Genomic DNA, 24053 nt, shown 5'->3' with positions numbered 1-24053 from the left:
GGAAACCGGAGCACCCATAGGAAATCCACGCAAATGCAGGGAGAACATGCAAACAATACACAGAAATGCCAACTGACCCAGCTGAGGCTCGAGCCAGCGACCTTCTTGCTGTGAGGTGACATCACTACCTACTGCGCCACCCTCTTTTACATTTATTTATTTATTTAGCAAAACAACTTCAAATGAACAGCAATTAACTTGCTTTGACTGAAACTATTTTATTGTAGTTCGGGTTATGTTTAGGGTTGAACCTTCACCCCAGTCACAGCTCAAGTATTTTGCATATACTCCTTATCTAAGATTACCATGTAATTGGATCCTAACCAACTTCCCTCTTGACACAGATAAAAGGCATGCTTACCATCACACCAAATAAATAAAACTATTAGCCCTCCTGTAAAATTGTAATTTTTAAAAATATTTCCCTAAAGCTGCTTTAACAGATTTTTTCCCAAAACATTTCATTTTTTATTATTCTAAATATATTTTTCTTCTACATTGCAGTTACATTGTAAAAAATGTCTCTTACAGATTACTCTTTTATATCTCAGGATCTATTGATATTTGCACATGATTGTTCAAGTAAAAGTTATGAAATGTTTTCCCATTTTAAGTTTGTTTTAAAAATCCTTACATCTTCAGGTTTCATTTTTACTTTTACATCTGGTTTTTCTTCTAAACTTCATTTACATTGCACTTGATCATCCTTACTGATGATTCCTTTATATATCAGTATATATTGATGTTTGCACATAATTGATAAAGGGAAAGTTATAAAATGTTTTCTTATTTTTTCCTATTATTAAATTTGTATTTTTTAAATCTGTTTGATGCCTTTTCATTATAACTTTCACATATTATTTTTACATTGCAGTTGATGATTTATATGAGGATATGTTGATGTTTGTGCACAATTTTTTTATTTTGAAGTTAATTTTTCTGACTTCAGTCATTTAGATGCATTTTCATTACTTCTACATACTTTACTTTGCAATAGCATTGCAATTGATTCTTACTTATAATTCATGATTTATGCATGATGTAAATGTTATGAAAAGTTTTCACATTTCAAATATGCATTTTTTAAGGTAATTTGTCTGACTTCAGTCTGATGCATTGTTACTGACTTAAGTCAGTGTTTCTGTGATACAGTTTGATAAATTTTCACAGTAATTTTCTCAACCCTTTAACTACCAAGAAAAAACATGGATTGCATTTCTTAACTCCTATGTAACTAGTTCACACACTCAGTACATTTTTTTTAACACATACCATAATTTCCAAAATATCAACCTCTACCAAATGGCTGATAAGTGTGTTTGGTAAAAGTACCAGAATTAATACATCTACCATGAAAAAATATGAAAATATGAAGTGTAAGACCAATTTATTTTAAAAAATATTCATAGTAAAACATTTTGAACACTAAATCATCTTTATTTTTTAAATTACTTTAACAGTCATTATTTAAAACAGTAAAAACAAACCATTTGGTAGAGCAGGCAGTTAAAGGGTTAATGCTGAGGTGCAGATGGGAAAAATGTCTTATATTCATTTGGACACATTTTTTTTTAATCTTTTGTCATGATTAAAATTTTATTACTGAAGTAGTTTCTAGATTAAATTTCTGACCCATTTTGGGTTACATTTAACCCAGCAGTGTAGTAATTTTTAACTAATAGTTAGGTTAAAAACACAACCCAACTTGCTGGGTTAAAGTAAACCAGCGTTGAGTTTGTCCCTTTTTAACCCATCACTGGGTTACCAAAACAACCCAAATTGGTTTGTTTTCAACCCAGCCATGTTTAGAGTGTATATTTTGAAGTCAGGTATATGTATCTTTTGATCTTAAATTTATATTTGAGAATTTGATGTCTTGTATTGATCATTTATAAATTGATTGATTAATCAGCATAATATGCATTTACCTGACTTATACATTATTCATTCATTAATTCATTTTCTTTTCGGCTTAGTCCCTTTATTAATCTGGGGTCACCACAGCGGAATGAACCGCCAACTTATCCAGCATTTGTTTTATGCAGCGAATGCCCTTCCAGCTGCAACCCATCTCTGGGAAACATACACACTCATTTACACACACATACACTGCGGAAAATTTAGCCTGCCCAATTCACCTTCACATATCTTTGGACTGTGGGGGAAACCGGAGCACCTGGAGGAAATCCACGCGAACGCAGGGAGAACGTGCAAACTCCACACAGAAACGCCAAACGTCTTGCTATGAGGCGACAGCACTACCTACTTTGAAACTGCGTGGCCATATGCGTACATACATACATGCTTACTCTAATTCAGTCTTTCCAACCAAATAGTTTACAGTGAGGTGACTGCAAAGGGTGCTGAAAGATCAAAGAAGTTTAAATGATGCATGAATAAAGACCAACTTCTGCTTGAACAGATGCTGATTTCAGTCCAGAGCATCTGGATATTTTTCTGTCTTCAGAGTTAGGCAAAGATTAAATATAAATACAAATTTTTGTTTGCATGGAAAATGCTCTAACCTTAAGTGCGGTTTATTCATAAACTAATTTCGAGAGGATCATGTGCTTATAATCCACATGGCTGGCTCCTTATTGGCTCCGTAATCAGCCCTATTAGATGATTACGGAAGCATTATAAATAACCCGAGTTTTTCACTCCAGTTATTTTCGTCTTGAAGCTCCCCCCTTTCCACCCCTTCATCCTCCCCTTTTTTCTGATCAGGCGACATGGTGCCCAGTGGCTTGCACTGTTGCCTCACAGCAAGAACACCGCTGGTCCAACCTTTCGGGCCGGTTGGTGTTTCTGTGCGGAGTTAGCATGTTCTCCCCTTGTTCGCGTGGGTTTCCCCCGAGTTCTCCGGTTTCCTCCCACCGTCCAAAAACATAAACCATAGCCAATCGACTAAAACAAATTATCACCCAATACAACCTTAGTTTACACTTCTCACGGTGACAAGCAGGGGAGTTCTCGAGACCTACCTGACCTCGAACTCCCCTCTCGCACTTCTAAGGGAACCCCGGGCTCGAGGATATTACGAGCTCAGGGCTCTCTCCCGGGACAGCATGCCAAATACGCTTTATTGATTATCAGCTAAGTGTGAACTCTTGAAAAATGCATAATTCTAGCTCCTCTGAGGTCAGTGTTTAGTCCAATATGAACTGAAATAGAGGAGTTAAATTAAAGGGGATATATATATATATATATATATATATATATATATATATATATATATATATATATATATATATATATGTGTGTGTGTGTGTGTGTGTGTGTGTGTGTGTGTGTGTGTGTGTGTGTGTTTGTGTTTGTGTGTGTGTGTGTGGTTATTATTATAAGAACAAAAATTAAATTACATTACATTATATCACATTACATGACAGATATTAGTGGATTTAGAAATCAAAGTTATAAAAAGGTTTAAATCTTCAAAAAAATCTATAGAGGCTTTAGGCTTACAAAATTTACATTTAAGTGTTTAGCCAGAAATATAATTTCTTTAATTATTAAAAATAAGAACATTTAGATGTTTATTCTAATGGTTATCCTAAAATAACATTTTCATATTTTAACATATCATCAGGAATTATACCTTTAAACATACCTAATAGATTTTTTCCATTTCATTTTTCCATTTACATTCACAATTTCAAAAAAGATGAGACAGATCTTCAGTTTGGTGATCGCAGAATGAGCAATTTACATCAAATCTTTAGAAATAAACCTTTGTTAAAATAAAAGCTTAATTTCAACTCAAGCACATGAATGGGTGACGTAGCGCAGGAAACACCTCTCTGCTATGAAGGGGACAGTCTGACTCCATCTGAAGCAACTGCGCTTAGCAGACGCCTGTGAACACAACTTAGACAGCAAATCAGCGACATAACTGTCATCCGTTTAGCATTTAAGTCTACATTCGACAGTACGCCACTGAGAAATTCGTTCTTCACACTGCTCCGTGCGAGACGAAACTCACAAGTGCGCCCGAACATCGGTGATCTGCATCTTCCGTCTCACGCACCTCTGGACTCTAACAGGGATAAACGATGTCTTACCGCGCGCGCAATTTCCACCCGAAACACCAGAGACTTTCTTACCTATGCTTTTAATGCGTGTTTTTTATTTTTATTCTGAAATTAAGGAAGATGCTCACATCCTCTGCTTAATGTCAGGCATCACTTCTCGGAACAGAAAGTGGGCGTTTTTCTACAACCGAAGGATTCATGCGAGCGCTGCAAGTTCGCTGTTTAAACGATATACATGTTAATAAAATAATTCGCTTTATTGCTTTGATGTGAAGAAAGTGATGCTGAAGATGCGTCAGGGTAAATAAGAACGCAGTGGTAGGCTACTGATATATAGCCTATATGGCACAGGAGAATGTGTATAATAACCGCAGTATAGTGGAAAATTACATCCACCATAAGCTGTGGAAGAAGGGATACGTTTGGGAAGTGAATGGACATGACAGTGTCTCGAATGGACTGAGTATGGGGAGGCAGGAGAACAGCGTCGTCACTCCCAGCTCCCGTCACGACCCATACAGCGCTCTTCATAACGTGCTACGGGAGGCTGGGGATGAACTGGAGAGTTTATATCAGTCGGACTTTGCGGAGATGTCCAAACAGTTGCACGTCACGTCCATCACGGCACATCAGCGGTTCAACGCAGTCATAGATGAGCTGTTCAGGGACGGCGTGAACTGGGGCAGAATAATCGCTTTTTTCGAGTTTGGGGGCACCGTTTGTGCTGAATGCGTGAATAAGGAGATGACGGGGCAGGTGGATAACATTGCTGTCTGGATGGCAGACTACCTGAACGGGCCGCTTCACGGTTGGATCCGGGAGAACGGCGGTTGGGTATGTAATTAGCTCAATAAATATCTCACGTCCGAATATGCGGCGTAGCTGGCTCTGCCTCTGCCAGTTGCGTTGACGTATTCGAAGCGCTGATTTGCTATTAGCGCTGTTCATTAAAGTTCTCCGACCAATTAACGGAGGCGATTTGTCACACCCCTCTGACGTCTGCGCGATGGGGCTGTTCCGTGAAGCCATCACTGACAGCTGCTGTCTGCAGAGCTGAAGGTGTGGCTCGTACGTCCAGAACATTCAGGCTCTGCTGTTGATTCATGCAAACAGAAATATGTTTGGTCACACACAACAGTCTGCTACAACATATACTGCAGGCTGTAATATTTACTTACAGAACATCTGTTAAAATTCTTTGAGCTGGCTGTTCGCTATCAACTGTTTTTGTGATAAAAGTAGTGTGAGATTGTACAAATCATTTTTAAAATCCAATCATTTTCTAGCCTTGTTTTTCAGGCAATGTCAGTAAATATGTTAGCGCAACCAGAGTAGTGCTGCAGCCATTACATAGACTAAGCTGGAGTTCACACTTGGCAGGCTTTGTTTGATTCAAATAAACTATGGTGAAATTCATTAATTCATTTTCTTGTCGGCTTAGTCCCTTAATCTGGGGTCGCCACAGTGGAGTGAACCGCCAACTTATCCAGCAAGTTTTTACGCAGCGGAGGCCCTTCAAGCCGCATCCCATGTCTGGGAAACATCCACACGCATTCACACATACATTCATACACTACAGACAATTTAGCCTACCCAATTCACCTGTACTGCATGTCTTTGGACTGTGGGGGAAACCGGAGCACCCGGAGGAAACCCACGCGAACGCAGGGAGAACATGCAAACTCCACACAGAAACACCAACTCGAGGCTCGAACCAGCGACCCAGCGACATTCTTGCTGTGAGGTGACAATTACAACCACATTCCAAATGGTGTGGTTCAACTGAAAAGTTTACCCAAAAACATCTAAACCAATAAAAAGCAGAATATCACAAGAAAAGGCCAGAAAAAAGACAGAATGCATGCAAAAACTGTGTTGAAGAATAAGTTGGCACACTAAAATAGAGAGAGAGAAGAAGATGGGACATCTAGTTACCTTAATCGTACGTAGAAGAAAACTCATCAAAGATTTAGGGTTTCATTCATTTTGAACTATTTGGGCTGCGTTTACATTAGGCATGCAGAAACAGTGCATGATGTCAGATGGTTGCAAACGGTGAGCAACTGTCACTACATAATTCTATTTAAAAAAAATACAGATAAAGTGCTATAGTGTGCAGTTTTTTATTGCAGTTGTCAGTCATAAAAAACAAGACTGTACTGCACTGCAAAAAATATATGAAGATCTTCTAGTTCATAGTTTATAGAGCATGTGTTTTTAGCTTACCACATATGTTTTTAGTTCATTTTACTTTATTAAATGAACTTAATCATGTTCTAACTTAACTGTATAAGTTATGCTTTTTATGCAGTTTAACATCATATAAGTTCAATGGACTCATAAGGTTAATTTGATTCAGCTTAAAAATTTAAGGCAACCAGTATTTGTTTTTTTTTTTTTACTGTGTTGCAATTAGATGAGGAGAAAAGAATAGGCTATGTTTATTCAAAATCCAACAAAACATGACAAAATGTCTGCTGCCATCATTATCAGTTTTGTTTATTTTGACAATTAGAAGAGCAGTGACAATTAGAGGACCTTGTGAAGAAGGTCACTGGTTCGAGCCTCGGGCCAGTTGGCGTTTCTGTGTGGAGTTTGCATGTTCACTCATGTTCGCGAGGGTTTCCTCCAGGTGTTCCGTTTTCCCCCACAGTCCAAAGACATGCATTATAGGTGATTTAAATAAGCTAAATTGTTCATAGTGTGTGTGTATGCAATACTGTATAGGTGTTTCCCAGTGTTGAGTTACGGCTGGAAGGGCATCCGCTGTGTAAAACATATGCTGGATAAGTTGGTGGTTCATTACACTGTGCCAACCCCTGATTAATAAAGGGATTAAGCTGAAAAGAAAATTAATGAATGAATCGACAATTAGAGATTGTAATGCTTTTATTTAGTGGTGACCCTGGATTAATAAAGGGACAAAGCCGACAAAAAAATGATGGATGCTTTTATTTATTTTATTTTATTCTTTTATTTATTCAGTATTGAGCATCTCTGGAGGAACACAACCTACTGTAATTGGATGTAATAATGATAAAAAAAACATTTTGCAAATATTTGCAAAGTTTTGTAGTCATGCCAATGAAACAAGTGGTTTGCATTTTTTGGGAAAGATAAAAAAGAAGAAGATATATCCAATTATTTACTTTGCATAAACCCCACCCCTTCATACATTTGCTTTTACACTTAAATGTTCATCAAAATAACATAGAAAGGATACGCTGTTACATGTTTTATTGTGTGAAATGTACAGTAACCTTGTTTCTTATTCAATTTCCAGTGCCAAAATAATTGTAGTAAGTTAGTTGAAAGAGCAGAACTTCAAACCTCTGTTGTTCAGAGCAAAGCCCACATGATTGAAGTGTGTGTTTTTTCAGCTACATTAAGCATGATTTCATTTCGTGTGCTGTATTGAATACTCAGTCAAATATAAAAATATATGATGGGGGCATTTGATGCCAAATGGAAGAACAGGGCCTTAGTCTTTCAGGCTTTGGTGAAACCACAGGAAATAGTGATATAGCAACTTAATTAAACTTGTAAATTGATAACTCCATTCCAATATTCAGAATTCCTTCAGATAATCATACAAACATTCTATTCCTTTCTATTTCAGTAGCATGTAGTATTGATATTTCTTGATATCTAGACTTGATCTCTCATTTCCAGAATGATGAATAATTAAAAAAAACTGTTCCATTTGGTTTCAACGCAATTACAAACTTCACCTTTATTTTAGACATTCCTTCATAAAACAAAATGGAAAAACATTTTTTGTAATCATATAAGGACTTGTTTAGTTCTTCAAAAATCATTCTCTGTATAATAATTTTTTTTTTGTTTTGTTTACTGGTACTTCTGCTATTTCCTCCGGGTGCTCCGGTTTCCCCGACAAATCCAAAAACCTGCATCTATTTTCCAGTGAGTGGTTTCAGCTGGAAGGGCATCCTCTGCGTAAAACATATGCTGAATAAATTGGTGGTTCATTCTGCTGTGGCAATCCCAAATTAATAAAGGGACTAAACCAAAAAGAAAATGAATGAATATGTTACCATTACAAAAATGCAGTTCTTATTTCACTCTGAGCAGCAAGCTAGCATGCTATTTAGACAATAAATTTGGTTTCAGAATATAAAATAGAGTAAAACAAGTTCAGCATATGGACTTTCATTAATAATAGCACTATGATTTGTAAAGTGATAAATATGTGGTATACTTTGGGTATAGCACAGGACCCAAATGACACATCATAACACCCCCTTATTCATTCATTTTGTTCCTTTTTACAACAATGGACAACAACATTATATATTTTTAGCCCTAGTTAGTGTGTTAGAACAAAGCCTTAATGTGGAGGTGCATTATTCAAAGCACTGTGTCTGGAGGGCATTCATCAATAATTAAAAAACTGTATTTCATCTTTAAGGAAGGAAAGTTTAGCATTCCTCTTGTGTCCTGACCTTTTTGAAAGTGGAATGTTCTGACACATATCAAAGGACTACAGTCTAACTGACAGGAACAGAAAGGGTCTCTCTACTTACTCATCGCTTTCCATTCATTGCTTTGAAATTGGCTCCAGAGCTATATAAAATCTGCTGGAGAAGTTGTAGTAGAACAGCCATTGAGAATGAGCTGAGTTCATTAGTAGCCTCAGGTATTAGTGATTTAAAATAATGGACACGATACGACCTGAATTCTTTTAAACTATAGTGAATGCTCAGTAACAACTGTTTCTGTTGGATGTAGAGAGATTTTAGGATGCAGTGAGGTTACTTTTATGATTTCTATCCCCTGTTCATGTTAAAAATAGAAGCTTTTGAGTTAAAGTAAGTCTAGTGTTTTGTTTCATGACATATATCTATACAAAATGTTGACTAAACTATGAGCTGTTATAATAGATTTAGGGTCTCTTTTACTTCCATTTATAAACATGAGAAAACTTCAGAACAGTTGGATAAAAATGTTTAGCTGTGTACAAAATATATATTTTGTGAACCTTATCCCTATATATACTACAATAAAACTTTTCCTGTAATGCTGAACCTGTACATTAGATACTGTAGGATTAGAACATTCATAATATCAGTGCAAGTGTGCCGCAAGCCTGCGTTTGAGTGAAGGTCTCGGCCGTTAGATCGCCCCCTGGGGGCTGGCTGCAGTACAAGTCATAAAGCCCGCCTCCTCTGTGTTAATGAAGGAGACTTGAGCCCAAATAAAAAAATTAAGTAATTTAATGCTGGGCGTGTCATCGTGATTGACAGCTGTGATTGACAGTTTCTCAAAGCAGCGCATCTGAGCTTCGGCAGGAGACTGAAGTGTTATTATTCGATTTCTGTGTTATTTTACCATGACAAAATGAGTTCAGTAGTAAACTACAGTTTCTGACATACATGATCCTGGTGGAACACTGTTTATTCGCTAAGGTCAGGGCTTTTTTCGGGCTTTATTAGTTTGCTGATACATGTACGCCTAGCCACCCAGATAGCAAAATACACTAGGGCCAGTTCCAGCTAGATTCCAGCCGAAGACTTACCCCTCAGAGCTCAGACTGACTACCTCTGCTGGACTTACTCCGGATGCCTGGACTCACTGCCTGATTCCAGCCCGAGTCAATCGAGCCAGTTGCGGCATCCGAGCAAGCCGGCGCTGCCGCATGCGAGCCGGAATCAGCCCGCGACGCCGCGAGTAGGTTATGCGCTGCGGACCGGAGCTGGTGCGATTGAATATATAAAACCCTCATATTTGTTAACGTTATTACATCCATTTGTGTTGATAAGACAGCAAACGCATGCTGAGAAGTTCGGGGGGCGTGGTTGATTTTACATAAAGCGTTTGGTTGGAAGCTCGACTCCGCTCATTTTCGCAGCTCCTCCTCTGGCTCCATCAGACAGTCCTTCTGTGCATGTCAAGGCTCCAATTTCAGCAGTCTTTTGCGACAGTTTGTGCCCGTCAAGCAGGCGTTTTGCCCTCAAAGCGTTCAATGGGAAAAGGGGCTGTCGCGTCGTCCATATTTTTTACAGTTATTGTATCAGTGTCACCGACTCGGTCCCAGTCATTCCCCTCACTGGCCAGCAGAGGTCTCTCTCACCGGAACACTGAACACTACATCTACCACAAACCCATTCTGCCAGCGGATTGCGCTGCACCTGATGATATTCACACACGCTCACACACACACACACACACACACACACACACACACACACACACACACACACACACACATATAAGCAGCGCTCACACTCACTTGTCTTGTTCTGCCCTGCTGACATTTCTGAGTGTGTACTCCAGTTCCTGTGTGTTCTCTTGTCGCCAACCCGGATTGTCCTTGACCTTGTTTTGCCTGCCGCCTGCCCTGATTACCTGCTTGTCTCTCAGATCTTGCATCTTGCTACCAGCCCCTGACCTATGCCTGTTATATTGACCAATGATTGTATGCTGCCTGCCCATCGACCCTTTAAGCCTGTTTTTCATGTGAGTTTATCCATCAGCACTTACAGTGTGTTTGTTATGAAACTGTTTTTAATAAACATACTGCAAATGGACCCCTCTGTGTCAGCGTCCTCGTTATAGAAGACTTCGCCAAACATGGATCCAGCAGCCATGCAATTGTTGTCCACCGAACTCACTATACAAGCTCAAGTGCTCGCTACTCATCAGCAACAGTTATCTCACCTCACTCAATTTACAGAGGAATTAGTCAAGGCCCTCCAAGGACTCAACATTGCAGCCCCAGTGCAACCCTTCACAGTAATTCTCCGAGCAATAGACTTTCTATAAACATCGCAGTTTGCAATATTTTTGTTTACTGCAGTAAAATATCTCCAAACAGCGTTCCCCTTTTTCAGTCAACTCAGAACAGCCAAAAGGGCTTGCGCTTTAGTGATGCTGAGTCACGAGATAAAAGTACAACTAATAACAGCAGAGAAAGAAAAAGCAATGGTGCATACGAGATATAAAAGGAGCGCGGGGCATTTAGAGACATGTCCGCTCTTTTTTGAAACAGGAGCAGTGTACTTTAAAGTAAATTAGATGAAATTTAAATAAAAGTATTGCTCTTGGAAGGTTACTATCGATCTGGTATCAATACCAATGATGGTATCGATACTTTTGATATTAGGATCGATCCGCCCACCTCTACTGTCTGGTAACCTCAGCTGATTCCGGCTGATTAGCCGCTGACCTCTGCATATACATCATATTTTTGATTTGTTTTATGTTGCTTCATTCATTCATTTTCTTTTCCCTTTATTAATCCAGGGTGGCCACAACGGAATGAACCGCCAACTTATCCAGCACATTTTTGCGCAGCGGATGCCCTTCCAGCCGCAACCCATCTCTGGGAAACATCCACACACACACACATACATATACTCATACACCACGGACAATTTAGCCTACCCAATTCACCTGTACCGCATGTCTTTGGACTGTGGGGGAAACCAGAGCACCCGGAGGAAACCCACGCGAACGCAGGGAGAACATGCAAACTCCACAGAAACATCGAGGTTAGAACCAGCGACCTTCTTGCTGTGAGGCGACAGCATTACCTACTGCGTCACTGCGTCGCCCTTTTATGTGGCTTTACATAGTTAATTGCATTTTGTAATATTTCCTACAATTATATAATATGGAGTACTGTGCACTTAATTGTGCTCACAAACCATTTTAGTTGCCTCCATTTCTCAAGTGAGCAAAATCTTTATATACTTATCATATCTATAAATGTATTTGTTTTACTTAAGATTTATAGGTTTATCATTTATAATTTTTTTAGAACTTGAATGCACTCAAGAATCTGACAGATTGATAAGCTGTCGTCTGAAAGGTCATAGAGGGTTATGCCTGCTTTTCATAAGTAGTATTGCATTTACCAACACAGGCTATAATTGAGGTTTTTTAAAGTAATTCACATTTTCCTACTGTAGAAAAACATCATAAGAACAATGCTTAGTGACTCAATGTATTACAACAGTGTTTTTTAAAAAGACTAAACACTACTGATTTAGTACACAACCATGCACATGTGGTCAGAACACAAATGAGTTGCAGGTAATGAAGTATTAAGCGTTTCTCCCAAATAAAAGTCTGTCTAAGCAAAAGGCTGGCAGGCATCTGTAGCTCCACTGACGCTTCGCTTCTTTGCCCTTTTTTAGTAAACCCCAGTTGGTGCGATGACCCACAAAGAAAATACCAACAGTTTGCCACGACTACTTGTAGCTTTATTTGTGCTGTTCAGAAACCTATGGGTGATGTCATGGAGACAAAGTTCATATCTTTTACAGTCTATGATTTGTACCATTTGTGTGCCCATGGGCCTGCTGGTCTGAAAATGTGTTAAGAGTCATTGTTTGCATGTTGCTATATGAGGCAGCTAAAGATGACCCCATCATTGTCCAACTACAAGCTGGTCTAAAGACAATAGTGCAGTTTATTGCTTTTTTTCCTTACTTTTGGGGTGTGCTTATTGTGCCATGACATCAGATTTTGTTACCTTAAACTGAGCTGGTTTTGTAGTCTTATCAATGCACAGTATACAAAAGATTAAATAATGATTCGAAGAGTCTTGCATTGTATAAATACCAATTAATAATATTTGGTCTAAAGCAGTTTCAGCCTCAGAATTCATGTAAAGCACCTCCCATGGACCTTTGGCTAAACATCTGATGCATATGGCATACTTTTCTCGAAACACTTTAGTAGATCCTGAGTCGTCCTCTGATCAGTTAAAGTATACAGGATTTCTGGGAGATAAGTGCACAATTATATTGATGTGATTATATTGATGACAGTCTTCATTAATACACAACTTTCTGAGACATTCACGAATTAAGGTTTTACTGCCTGCACACGTCTTTTTGTAAGGAGCATTTATTGAGTTTACTTAAATGCTGGATTATTGAATGGATGCAATACTCACTGTAACAAATCTTCAACCTGTGATGTTGACAAACACTCAGGTACACTAATATTCTTGACTTATTTTTTCTAAAGGCAGTGAAAACCTTCAAATATTTTGTAATTTAGTCATAAAGATATGAGAGTCATCTTGCAAAACAGTAACTGTATATGTTATTTGTGTATACTCACAAATACGACAAAACCTTGCTTTTATAGAACAAAAAATATATCAGTCATCTGTTACCTCAGTCTGCTTGAACTTTACATAAAAATGTGTCACAAAACAATGAATTTCCAGAACAAAGTCTACATAGGCTTACATGTCTAATTGACCTATCTGTTTTGTTGACAGATCATTTAGAATATTGATGTATCATTGCTGTAAACTTTTAAAGACCTTTTATAGACTCTAAAGATTTTCCACACCCACAAATATGGTGCAGGACAAGTGAAATGCTACGGTTACTAATGTACTAATGCTACGGTTATTAATGTAACCCTCGAGTGGGGGAACGGAAATGCTATGTGAAAAACCTTGGTTTTCGTCAGAAACCAATCATCTGAAAGAGTAGAAAATCGGGCCAGTGAAATGCCAAATGTATTGGCAGCGTTAGCATGAACAGCTGTCGTCAATGACAATCAGTCAAGTATATAAGACGCGGCTAGTGCAATGCTCGACATCCTTTTGAGCTGAGGAGACTTTCACGCTCAACATCTAAGGGACGATTGTTGTGGCGAAGGTACATAGCATTTCCGTTCCCCACCTCGGGGAACGAGGGTTACTTAACCGTAGCGTTCCCCTTCGGATGGGGAACTCCAATGCTATGTGGAAAACCTTCCACTGTGGGGAAATCTATAGAAAACGCCACAACGAAAGCACCTTACCGCTTCCCTGGCGAAGGGTGCGCCATGCAGTAGACAGGCGCACCTACCACGCCGCGAGATGCAGTCTTCCAACGTGTCCCCTAGCCCTTACTTACCTTATTTACCTGTTCAGGTTTAGCTATTTTTTTCAAGGAGTCAAAAATAACCCAGTAGAAAGGGTTTTAATACGACAGTATATTGGGAAAGCGTTCAGTCCCGATAGGAAGGACGCTGCAGAGTTCACCTGCTACCCAAAGAGGAGAGACCTGGTGATAGCCTGTGGCCAAGCCCCGGATGGGGGAGGGGTACATAAGAGGATGGTTAGCGGGGAGGGAAGACACGAGCCCACCTTAACACAGGGGTGACTAAAGTTGAGTGAGCATATGGGATCACCCGCAGGGGATCACGCATAGAAGGCACCTATACCCAGAACGCGGGCTGACCAGCGGGCATGCCAACAACGTAACAGACCAACGTCTGACTCCTCCGCTGAGTCAGATGCTGGGGGCCTCGGAGGAACTCTGTATGGTTCACCAAACGGGGAACTGAACTGACAAAGCTGAAAAGCGCACGTACCTCCGTGTTAGGGAGAATGGTGCAGCAAGCATTTCAACACCCCAACCGAACTGTTTCCTCAATCACCAAGGGTTACCTAATACCCTTGAGGAAACCGGCTCCACTCGCAGATTGTAAAACCTAGCAAATGTATTAGGTGTTGCCCAGCCCGCAGTTCTGCAAATGTCTGTCAGAGAGGCGCCGCGTGCTAACGCTCAAGAGGATACGATGCTCCAAGTGGAGTGCACTCTCACCCCTGGGGGACATGGCTCACCCTGGCAAAGATAAGCGAGGGAGATGGCATCCACTCTCCAGTGGACCAACCTCCATTTAGATACGGCACTTCCCTTCTGCCGACCACTGTAACAGACAAAGAGCTGGTCAGAGGATCTAAAGCTCTCAGTGCGGTCCACATAGGTTCGCAAAGCACAAACAGGACACAATAATGAAAGGGCTGGGTCTGCCTCCTCTGTGGGCAGCGCTTGCAGGCTCACTACCTCAAGAGGGCATGCGAGGGGGGCGGGGTGGAACCATACGCCTCACACCTCTGAGGAACCGGATGATGAGGTTATGCCTCCCCACGGTGTCGCCATCTACCGCATCATGATGAGAGGAAATAGCGGCCACGTAGACCTTCAGTGTGGAGGGCGACAGCCTTCGCTCCAGCCTGTCCTGAAGGAAAGAAAGCACAACACTGATCTGGCAAGATCGGGGGTCTTCTCAGCGAGAAGCGCACCAATCAGTGAATAGACTCCACTTCTGGGCGTAGGCATGCCAGGGAAGAGGAAAAAGCTCTTTGAAGATTTTATGCCGTTTTTTTTTTTTTTTTTTACGCCGTTAAATGAAGAGCCCCACCCTCCAGCGGGGAAAGCACATTCCCTCCTCTCAGGATGGCCCATCTCAGGCATGCTTCGCGGTCTGTTTACCGAACTTAGCTGTACCCTGGGTCGGGGGGCGCTGGCTGCTTGCGAGATGCTCAGCGCAGTCGCTTAGCCGAAGGCACAGGCGGGGCGGCGGAGCAAAAAGCTACAGGCGAGCGGTCTCGGTGAAAAGCAGTGGATGTGGATGGCTCGGTGGGATGAAGCAGTCTTACGATCCCGCCGATAGATTATAACCCTTCGCCTCCGACTGCTCCATCACCGGCTTGAACTCCTGAGCGAATTCACTGACGGTGTCGGCGAACAGGCCAGCCCGGGATATGGGTGAGCTAAGAAAGCGAACTTTGTCAACATCACACATAGAGCTGTGAACCTACGGTCATAGAGCTGTGTCTCACGATTTGGTTTGGTTACGATTTTTATTCCATCGATTCGGTTCAATTCGATATTTTGGTGCATCACGATGCATTGACGGTGCTTTTCATACACAGTTTTATATATTCTTCACAGCAGCAGTTCTTGTGTTAAAATGTATGAATATATTTTTATGTATATATTATTTGTAATAAAATTTTTTCATTTAATGCAAACAGTCAGACATATAAACTGTAACTTTAAACAAAACGAACATTAAGCAAATTATATAAACAAATATAAATATCCAGCTCAATTTCTGATCCTTGTCTAGTCCTTTTACACCTCTTTGATTGGTCACACCCTCAACAAAAACAGTTGCGATTGGCTCTTGCGTGCTGCGCTCTTCACAGATGAGTGACACTGATAAGTGGCAGGTGTCAGCGGCGATCTCACAGCTGATGTATGATAGACATGGTGGAGAAAACTCTGCAGACATGCGCTCGTTTCTTTACCCAGAAATAACGCTGTAAAACAGCCGAGAGGAGAAGAAAAGCCACGCCAGCAGGTCAAATGGGCCACTGTGTGTGTGTGTGTGTATGAGAGAGAGAGAGAGAGAGAGTGAGAGAGAGAAATTAAGTACTTTCATTCTCTCCATCTCAGTGAAATAGAGGCTTTTGTTGTTTATGTCAGTGAAAGACTGATCCAGCAAACACACACAGTGAAATTGTGCACAGTTTATGAGTTTTAAGTAGTTAAAGCGTTGTAAATACTCGCGATCACCTCCCTCGCGACAGAGCACATATGAGGTAAATGACGTCAGTAATAACCGCATCGCGGTGCACCGAAGAAACAATTAATTTTGACACCCCTAATCACACACATTAACAGATTTAGCCTGAGGTGGCATTCCTGTTCAGTAAAGTGGACAGCGTCCTTCCCAGGGTGCGGGGCTCATGCCCAGTCCTGGGTCGGCACCATCCTCGCACAGCTGGGCCAGCGCCTGTGCTTGGTAGTGCTGGTAGGTAGCCATAGCATGCAAGGTGAGGGTGGAGGCGCACGCAGCACACTGCGTAAGCCTGCTGTGCGCATCCAGGAAGAAAGGTTTTTACACCCCTCTAGTCGGTCTGGCTGTGGGGCTGGGGGATAAACCATCTCTAGAGCCACGGCCGAAGCAGCCTGGGGAAGCACGGCAACAAAGTCTGCTTCTAGATTCGACACTGCGCTCATCAACCCAGAGGGAGGAGCGGGTTCGAATCCTCATCAGACATTGACAGCCCACCCTCCAAGGATGGAAGCGCATGCAGATCAGGCAGAAAAAAAGTGCCCTCAAAACTGCATGAGCTTACTGTGCACTTCCGGGAAGAAGGGGACGGAAGGCTTTGAATCCTCCACATAACACCCATCTAGTAGGTCCAGTCGTGGGGCTGGGGGATAAACCATCTCCAGAGCCACGGCCAAAGCAGCCTGGGGAAGCAAGGCCACAAAGTCTGCTTCTAGATTCGACACTGTGCTCATCAACCCGGAGGGAGGAGCGGGTTTGCATCCTCATCAGACAATGACAGCCCATCCTTCGATGCAGTGATGGACATCTGATCCTTGGTGTCATCAAGTGAGAGAGCGACCATCTGAAGAGGGAGCGATACTCTCACCTAAACCTTGGTGAAGCTCACCTAAAAGCTTGGATCGAGCGCGTGGAGGAGCGAGAGGTTTACAGCCCGAAGGCGGCGGATATACTCCCACTGTAATTCTCAGATTGGCCCGAGTAATGTAATGTAATGTAATGTGTATTTATATAGCGCATTTATTGTGTATGGCCATACACCCAAAGCACTTTACAATCATGAGGGGCGTCTCTCCACACCACCACCAGTGTGCAGCATCCACTTGGATGATGCGACGGCAGCCACAGGACAACGGCGCCAGTGTGCTCACCACACACCAGCTATTGGTGGAGTGGAGAGACAGTGATAGAGCCAATTCGGTGGAAGGGGATGATTAGGAGGCCATGACCGTAAGGGCCGATAGAGAGACATTGGCCAGGACACCGGGTTTACACCCCTGCTCTTTCACGAGAAGTACCATGGGATTTTTAATGACCACAGAGAGTCAGGACCTCGGTTTAACGTCTCATCCGAAAGACGGCGCCCACTGACAGTGTAGTGTCGCTTTCACTTTACTGGGGCATTAGGACTCACACAGACCACAGGTTGAGTGAAGAGAAAAACCCAGCTCGACCGTCTGCCACTGTGTATACGCGCTCTGGACAGGGAGAAGCTGCTTCTTGATCTCTCTCTGTAGACACAGGTAGGAGTACCCTCAAAGACTCAGAAGCTAGTGAAAGGCTCTGAAAGTGAAAAGGATGTCGAGCATTGCACTAGCCGCGTCTTAAATACTTGACTGATTGTCAGTGACGCCAGCTGTGCATGCTGATGTTGCCAATTAATTTGGCATTTCATTGGCCCGATTTTATACTCGTTCATATGATTGATTTCTGACGAAATCCCCATAGTGAAAGGATTTCCACATAGCATTGGAGTTCCCCATCTGAAGGGGGAAAGTTTGGTTGGTTAACCTGTCAGTCAAGTAACATAGTCCTTAACTATTCAAAGTGCCCAAAGTTCCCAGATCAGTCTTAGGTCTGACCATGCAAGACTTGGTCTAAAGTATAATTACACTGATGAGTAGGTTAGACATACTGTTTCACTCTGACATAGTCGAGTATGTCTAATAAGGCTAAACGTAATGGCCTCCACTGAGGAGGTTTGGTAAAACTTAAAAGTATTTCATTGTGGTGGTACTAGAGACATTTTTTTTTTCTGAGGTGGTACTTGAAGTGTTTGAGAACCACTGGTCTAAAAAGTTATGACAAAAGCTCAGAGCAGTCTAGAATTGTTTTTAATTTTATTTAATCAGTTATCATCACATATTTTTATATATTTTGCATATCAACTAATGACACATTTATGTTGCACATTAATGTAAAAGTGTCTTATATGCTTTTCTAAATATTTCTAATCACTTAGGCTTAAATCTCGCAACCTACCACACTGTAATGTAGTGAATGTGATTTCTGTAATCCATTGTCCTTTCATGTAGTGTGCTTTTCTGATAGCACAATGATGTCAGTGTATGAGTATTGTTTGTTGTTGTTGGAGGCACTCAGAGATGTGAATCAGAGATGATTCACACCTTTCCACAGTATACTTATGTGCCCTGTCCCCAGGCCAGGGGATAGTGCTGTTTGGAAGGATGCAATAAATAAAACAGATGATCTGGGTGTTGCTTTCCTGAGAGACCTTGTCTGGGTGTGGATGTGCCTGGACAACAACTTTAGCCAGGTCAACTGACAAAAACATGCACTTAAAACATGCACAGTCAGTTGATACTGAGCATTAAAGAGCACCAATGATGCAAAATCATCAAGCTGTTTGTACAAGAACTGTGTGTAGGTATAGTGTATCTACATTCATATTGGTGTGATATAAAGTTTGTTTTTAAAAATTTCCTGACATTAAAATAGGATCCAGGCGACACGGTGGCACAGTGGGTAGCACAATCGCCTCACAGCAAGAAGGTCGTTGGTTCGAGCCTCGGTTAAATCAGTTGGCATTTTTGTAGGGAGTTTGCATGTTCTTCCTGTGTTTGCGTGGGTTTCCTCTGGGTGCTCTGGTTCCCTCCGCAGTCCAAAGACATGCGCCATAGGTGAATTGGGTAAGTTTAATTGTACGTAGTGAAGGTATGTGATTGAGTGTGTATGGGCATCCATATAATGAGATCCTCAAGGCAAGACTTGCAAAGATATTGGAATCTTTTTCAAAGCTCAGCGCCAGCATGAATGAGTTTTACAAGTTTAAAACCTTTTTTAAATAAGTGCATGTTTGCAACAAAGAAACGACGGTGTCACAAGGATAGTCACAACCAGGATCCAATTGAAAATAAAAGGATTTATTATCCACGTACCAGATAAACACAGTAACGTTACAGGTGAATACAGGAGTCGATGCTAGACTGCCACTTCAAAGAGCTGAATACACACACACAGACCTTGTCAGGGAACCTCACGGAGAGAGGGACCTGACGAGAAAGGAACCAAACATAAGCAACAAGAAAACAGACTCTAATATAAGTGGCTAAACAAGCCGCGGCTGCTGAAGAATCAGCAGACAGTAGACGCATACTGCCAGGAAAAATGGTAAACACACACACACCCACTAGACAAACAACTCATACAGAATGGGAACACAGATCCCTGAACCATGACAGAGAATAAAATTGCTATGTAATTCATAACTGGAGGATGCTTCAAACACACAACAGGAGATCATTTTGTGGACTTTAAATCTTGTTTATTTTGTACAGTAGTAGAATGGATATATCAGTGTATATAGCAGTGTATATTTGCTACAACTAGATGTTCCAAAACCGCGTAAAGTCTGCAAAAAATGGGTTGGGGGGATGTCCCCCTCACTTTTAGAGACAGACAGGGGTGATTAATAATTAGAGGAACGTAAATTTTTGGATCTCATTCAGCTTCCCCCCCCCACTTTTAAAATTTCTGCTGCGCTTCTGCCCCTTGGGGTTCATTCTGCTGCGTGACTTCTGATGAATGAGAGATTAAACTGAAGGAAAACAATTTAATGAATGAACTTGACCCCTATTTTGTTAATGGATGACTCCAAAGCCAACATTCTCATCCGAAACTGCTAAACGAACTAACAAATGTATAAATGTTAATCTACAAATGAACACATATATAGACTATTAAAATCCAATGTATTTTCCCCAAATATATTTTTAGATTTCAGTTCAACATTTTCAAAAACTCTTGATACTCTCTTATTTCTGACAGCTCTTGAAGAGATTTAGTATTGCAACGAATATGTTTGTATAGTATGTTTTGTATAATTGTTTAAATTGGCCAAATAAGAAATGCTGAATAGCTTTTTTAGTCTTCCAAAAGTTTTTGCTCATAAAGTGGGAGAAGTTAAAGAAACTTGCTGAAAAATGGAAAAAAAAAGGTGGCATGTAATAAACATTCATTCAATACATCCATGTGTACAAACTTATTTGACAGCACCAATAAAGATTATATTGACCTTATTCTAAAATGCGGAAGCGCGCCTGTTTTCGAGATTGTCTTAGAACTTCCGATTCAGTCGCCTATGGGAGAAATGACTAGGAATAATAAACGGCAGAAAACGGTCAAGCTACTTGCTTTACAAACAAATGTTTGCATGACTATACGCACCAAGAAGAATAATATAATAAGAAAATATCAAATTGCAACCTCAATCAGCGTAACGAGCAGTTTTTAACTTCAAAAAATGAATGGAAGTGAATGAGACCGGAAGTCTCAAGCCAAAAAGATTCAAATGGCAGCGCCCACTCATCAGCGGAGAATAAGGTGAATACTATGGGTATAAATATGCTAATGTGTAATATAAAAATCAGATACAAACACCACCACACTTATACAAAATCCAGGAGAATATAAATAACGTACCCTGCCATGTAATCGCTGCAATGAAATCTCCATCTTGTTTTGCAATAACCCAAGTCTTTACTGGCATTTTGGTGGAATAAACAACTGTTATGTTAACGTCTATATGAGCAGCAGTGGTAAGTTAATGGTAAGTTCATCGACAGAACAAAAAAGAAATGCAATGTAATACACAGGCGATTAGTTGACTAACTGCTTTAATGAAACTGGATGTCTAAGAAAAAGTTAAGTTGGGGAAAGCCCTAGTCCACAGTCATTCATTTATTCATTCATTCATTTTTATTTTGGCTTGATCAGGGGTTGCCACAGCGGAATGAGCCGCTAACTTGTCCATTATATATTTTACGCAGTGGATGCCAGCCGCAACCCATCACTTGGAAACATCCATACACACATTCAGACACATACACTATGGACAATTTCAGCTTACCCAAGTCAACAGTCATAATGGATGGATATAAATACAAGTTTCTTTTTTTAAATTTACCTTAAAACAGTTTCCAAATTCCAGGAATCTTAAAGCCCACCACAACATGGCATAGCAGTGTTGTTTTAATCACCCACCAATATTGATTGACATGTGCATATAAACATGTTTGTAATAGACATATAATCATATGGACAAGACAGGAATTGCAATGAAATTGGGATTAAAAGATCTAATTCAACTCTGTAATGCAACTGCTCTTCAAAAAAATAATAATAATAATAATTAGCTTATTTTTATCTTTTATTCCACTGATGAACTGATTGTAAACTAGGAATGTGCAGTTTACATATGAACGCCAAAGAGGACAATAGAAAATTATATGAAGAGTAACAACTTTTATTTTTTATCAGAATTTTATTATCTGTTCTGCCTTTAAAGGGTCACGAAACACCAAAACACATTTTTTGAGCTGTTGACAGTCGTATATGTGTCCCACACTGCTAAAAACACTATTAGGACACCTATATTTCACTAAAAAGTGTAAATTTGTTGTTTTTGCGTTATTTCAAGCAAACTCGTACTTCCTGTTTGAAACGAATTTTTGAAGCTGCATCACGGTCATGACATAATAGCGTGTATTCCAGCGTGCAGACTGGACGCCTGTGCCAGAGTGAGTCTTATTACGTCTTACAGTGTGTTGCATTAATGCATGAGTAAGGCTTGGTTCAAATCAATCAGCGCGCTCTATTGTGCAACTTCATTAATATTCATTACTGTCACAGTGTAGACGGCAAAGACGCCACGTTGTGTTGGCAAAACAAGCGTGAAGTGTTGCTTTTATAGTTTGCTGCAGTTAAGTTTCGTTTTCATTTTCTCTCTGTGAGAGCGCAGACTCACGTGTGGATTAACAGTGTACGCGACGCTCGACAACAATAACTTACGTGTCTAAGGAGGATTATTGTTTACCTGAGAGCTATTCTCATCTGCAAACGCTGAGATCCAGATTGTAGTCTCCTCTAAATAAAGACGCGGCTCTAGTTGCTGGTGATTGTCCTGTCTCTACAGATTTGGTAAGTGAGCGACCAATGCTCTTTGTTTATTCAGTTCGTATTTTATTCGTATCAAACAAACTATTGCACCGAGTGTTGCTGGTGATTGTCCTGTCTCTATAGATTTGGTAAGTGAGCGACCAGTGCTCTTTGTTTATTTAGTTCGTATTTTATTCGTATCAAACAAACTATTGCACCGAGTGTTGCTGGTGATTGTCCTGTCTCTATAGATTTGGTAAGTGAGCGACCAGTGCTCTTTGTTTATTCAGTTCGTATTTTATTCGTATCAAACAAACTATTGCACCGAGTGCAATAGTTATCACTAACAGTTACAACCAAACTATAACCTCGTGTTGGATTTTGTGACCGGAATAACACACGAGGCTTTCTGACGCTACCTGCCGTGTGTATCTAAGTTTCCGGGAAATGCTGAGTTTTTTTTTCTCTCATTCGCCGTGCGGTATCAAACATTGCATGAAAAATACACGCGTAGAGCAGCTCCTCGAATCAAATATCACGTTTGTCGGGAGGGACATTAATGAATTCCCTGAATGAAAGAGCCAAACTGCAGTTAAAGTCCACCATTTAATAATTTGGCAAATAATTCGACTACAGATGTCCATGTAAACACAGTCACATTGTCCGCTGTGGGTGTGTGTTTTGACTCTGAAATTCAGCGCGCCCAAATAGACACTCCCATACCAAGCCGCTTTTCTTCCTCCGACACTCCCCCCTAAACAGAGCTGGACACGCCCACTTTTCTGACTTTTTCCAAAGTAGAGGTGTGAAAACACACTGCTGAAACGAGGGGGTTTCATGGCCCTTTAAAACTAACGAATTCTAGATGGCATAATTTCAATCCTGTCTAGCTTCCGTAGTTTAGCAACACATGCCACAATGCTTAATAATTAGGTCAGCAGGTAGATGCATTTTGTTGGTTTTAAACATCTGCATCTTAATACTTGTAGTAATCAGGGCCTATGATGAATATGATGCCATCCTTGATTCATCTGTCTTAAAGTAACTACATATTTGTCAGAATTGTCAGACTTGTTTACTTGGAGGAATTCTTGCATCCAATGAAGCCACTCGGTCAAATAAAACTATTTTGCCTGTGGCAACAACCAGGCCTAAACATGTTGCTGAAAGATTCATGAGCTGGATAATTTCAAGCACTAAATGATCACCTTTCAAACAAGATAGGCTCCATGTATCAGGTGACTATATAGGCCCTAAAATATTCAGAGTTATGTGAGAGCAACTAAATATAGATGTGTTCCTATTCTCATGACAATAACTAAGCGTGTACTCACACTAGGCTATCTGAACCATGCACAGGCATGTGTTTCCCGGTTCATTTGATAAATGTTAGAATTGGGCCCAGGTGCAGTTCAATTTGCTGGCCATGGCCCAGTTGGAAGAGATGTGCCAGAGCTCAGTTTGGTTAAGCTTTGGCACGGTACGCTTGTAGTGTGAGTGCAAAAT

At 40.7% G+C, this 24053-nt stretch overlaps 2 protein-coding genes across 2 annotated transcripts in view; both read left to right on the top strand.

Annotated features, from left to right (window-relative positions):
- LOC147846232 (uncharacterized) overlaps nt 1–24053 on the top strand; it is an 849179-nt gene that overhangs the window by 294947 nt on the left and 530179 nt on the right. The gene's annotated exons all lie outside the window — the stretch shown is intronic.
- The window catches only part of bcl2b (BCL2 apoptosis regulator b), a 29770-nt gene continuing 9538 nt past the window's right edge, over nt 3822–24053 (top strand). Inside the window, exon 1 of the mRNA XM_087240547.1 lies at nt 3822–4865. Within this exon, the coding sequence (XP_087096673.1) occupies nt 4374–4865 (492 nt within the window). The 5' untranslated portion in view covers nt 3822–4373. The remainder of the gene's footprint in view (nt 4866–24053) is intronic.

Source organism: Danio rerio, chromosome 2 (genome assembly GCF_052040795.2).
Source record: "Danio rerio strain M-AB ecotype USA chromosome 2, GRCz13ab, whole genome shotgun sequence".
Taxonomy (NCBI): domain Eukaryota; kingdom Metazoa; phylum Chordata; class Actinopteri; order Cypriniformes; family Danionidae; genus Danio; species Danio rerio.
This window is presented reverse-complemented; position numbering and strand designations above follow the sequence as displayed.